Source organism: Leuciscus leuciscus (genome assembly GCF_965113295.1).
Source record: "Leuciscus leuciscus genome assembly, chromosome: 25".
Lineage (NCBI taxonomy): Eukaryota > Metazoa > Chordata > Actinopteri > Cypriniformes > Leuciscidae > Leuciscus > Leuciscus leuciscus.
The window spans coordinates 32,363,845-32,366,344 of record NC_138724.1 but is presented as its reverse complement, the minus strand read 5'-3'; the positions used below and the strand labels follow the sequence as shown (position 1 = coordinate 32,366,344).

Sequence of the window (2,500 nt, the reverse complement as noted above, 5' to 3'; positions counted from 1 at the left end):
TATCACTCCTGTGATGGTCAGACTGTCCAAGTGTGCTCGAAACCTGTGATCACACACACAACTCAGACTCAAATCTCAATTTAAAGGTAACACATTATGCCCCTTTTCACCAGATGTGATATAAATCTATGGCGTCCCCAGAATGTGTGTGTGAAATTTCAGCTCCAAATCCCCCCAGATCATTTATTATAGCTTGTCAAATTTGCCTCTTTTTGTGTGTGAGCAAAAACCACACAGTTTGTGTGTGTCTCTTTAAATGCAAATGAGCTTTAGCTCCGCCTCCGTTCAGAAGAGGGCGGAGCCTTTACACGAGCTTCAGAAACTCCGGCAATAACAAAACAGGCCAATCTCCCTCATCCAGAATCCCAGAATAACCAGTAGCGAGTGCAGCCTTACGGAGAGACTCAGGAAGAGCTTCTGAATGTTAGTGGCGACATTTCTGTAGTTGTTGTGGAGTTACACTGATCATCTCATCATCATGTTTAACTTCTCCACAAGTGTCCACAGTTCCTGAGGTGTTTATAAGACAGCGGTGACATGTTCTGGTCAATAGTGTTCAGTGCTCGTCTGTGCTCAACCACAGAACAGTTTCAGGCTTTGCTGGATCTTCTGCCATTGCGTTAGAACTGGTCTCTGTTGTCGCGTGTGGAATCAAATGTCGGCTGGTGTGTGTAAACGTGCAGATTAAGGGCCGGGAATATTATAATAAGATCCTCTTCATACGTCAGAAGGAGAGCGAAATCTGATCGGATTATTTTATAACATGCGTGCAGAGAAAGGCTCACCAGAACACAGTTACTGGGTTTCACTTTACACGTTTTCTGGGTTATTAGAAGCACCGGGACCCGATTATAGCACTTACACACGGAGAAACTCAGATTATCATGATATGTCCCCTTTAAGTCACGAGTGCAGAAGTGCAGAGTTGGTTGTCACGAATACTGGCTAACCTGTGATGTTTTCCGGAAATGTTAGGGTTAGTGTTAGTGTTAGGGTTAGGGTTAGGGCAATTTGCATACAAAATTCATATTACAAATATGAGGTAGTTTGACCTTGAAAATATCGATTATACCCAGAACTCAAACCTAACTGAGGCTGATCTGATGCAGTGAATGATGAAGAGTCACACACACCTGTCGTCTTCGGGCAGCTCTCCTCCATCTCTGAGCCAGCTGGTGCTGGGAATGAGTGACGGGTCGTGCTTCACCTTACACTCGAACACGACGTCCCTGTTCCTCTGGACCACCCTGTACTCCGGAGGCCGGAGGATCCGCGTCGGCTCTGGAGGAGATGCTGACCATCAGAAACATGCTCTCACACACACACACTAACACACTCACACACACACACACACACACACACACACACACACACACACACACACACACACACACACACACACACACACACACACACACACACACACACATCACACACACTCACTCTCACTCACTCACTCACTCACTCACTCATCACTCACTCACTCACTCACTCACTCACTCAATCACTCAATCACTCACTCACTCACAGAAGCTGCTGTGTGCTTCACCGTTACCAAGGAGTTGCTATGCGGTGCTCAGGATATTCTGGGGTGTTGCTAGGCGGATGGTAAAGATCATTGTAACACTAACTGCTCCTCATGCTGATCTGTGGGATGAGAAACTGCCAGCTTGCAGTTCCCAGTGTTTCTCCCGGCTCTCATCGGGTCTGAATGCTTTCCTAATGCTCTTCAGAGAGGCACTTAACTGGAGCCTCCAAACATGATGCATGATGGGATACCTGGAGCCGTCCAGACCAATACCAATGTCTGCTCATCTCAACATGCACTACAGCACTCAGTATAGCCGAGCGATGGCTCCTCGGGTGTAGATGCAATTATTTAATCCTCTATATCTCACGGAAAAATGTATATATGTAAAATATTATTTGGAAAAAAGGTATTTTCTGTTCCAAATCATTCGTTCATTTACTTATTTCATTTCATTTAAATTGTATTTAATGATATATATATTTATATAAATATATATTTATATATTATTAATCATTTATATTTATAATTTTATTACGTTTTTTTGTATATATATATTCTATATTTATTTAAATAGATTTTGATAGATTTATTTTTCCCCAGAGCCCCGCTTCAGAAGCCCGAACACTGAGTTGGGAATGACCTCTGACCTTTGACCTCCAGGTAGACGTGGTTCTCGGAGATGCCGAGGTTGTTCCTGGCGACACAGGTGTATTTCCCTCTGTTTACAGCCTGAGACACGTGGATCTCCAGCGTCCCGTTCTTGTGGAACACATAGGGGTCTCCCTCCAACATGCTGGAGCTGTCCTTAAACCTGCGCGACACACAGGACCGACAGAACGGGGGATTTATGAACATGACTACATCACACACACACACACACACACACACACTACAGCAACACTGGTCCTGATCACACACACACACACACACACACACACACACACACACACACACACACACACACACACA

The 2,500-nt window shown here is 44.6% G+C and overlaps 1 protein-coding gene across 8 annotated transcripts in view; it reads right to left on the bottom strand.

The window, feature by feature from the left end:
* Positions 1 to 2,500, bottom strand: part of nrcamb (neuronal cell adhesion molecule b) — a 79,153-nt gene that overhangs the window by 17,154 nt on the left and 59,499 nt on the right. For all 8 annotated transcript variants that reach the window (XM_082160635.1, XM_082160640.1, XM_082160638.1 and 5 more), the window contains 3 exons: positions 2,179 to 2,342; positions 1,134 to 1,281; positions 1 to 43 (listed from right to left, as the gene is read on the bottom strand). The exon at positions 1 to 43 is cut by the window's left edge and continues 82 nt beyond it. In XM_082160635.1, coding sequence (XP_082016761.1) covers positions 1 to 43; positions 1,134 to 1,281; positions 2,179 to 2,342 — 355 coding nt within the window. The remainder of the gene's footprint in view (positions 44 to 1,133; positions 1,282 to 2,178; positions 2,343 to 2,500) is intronic.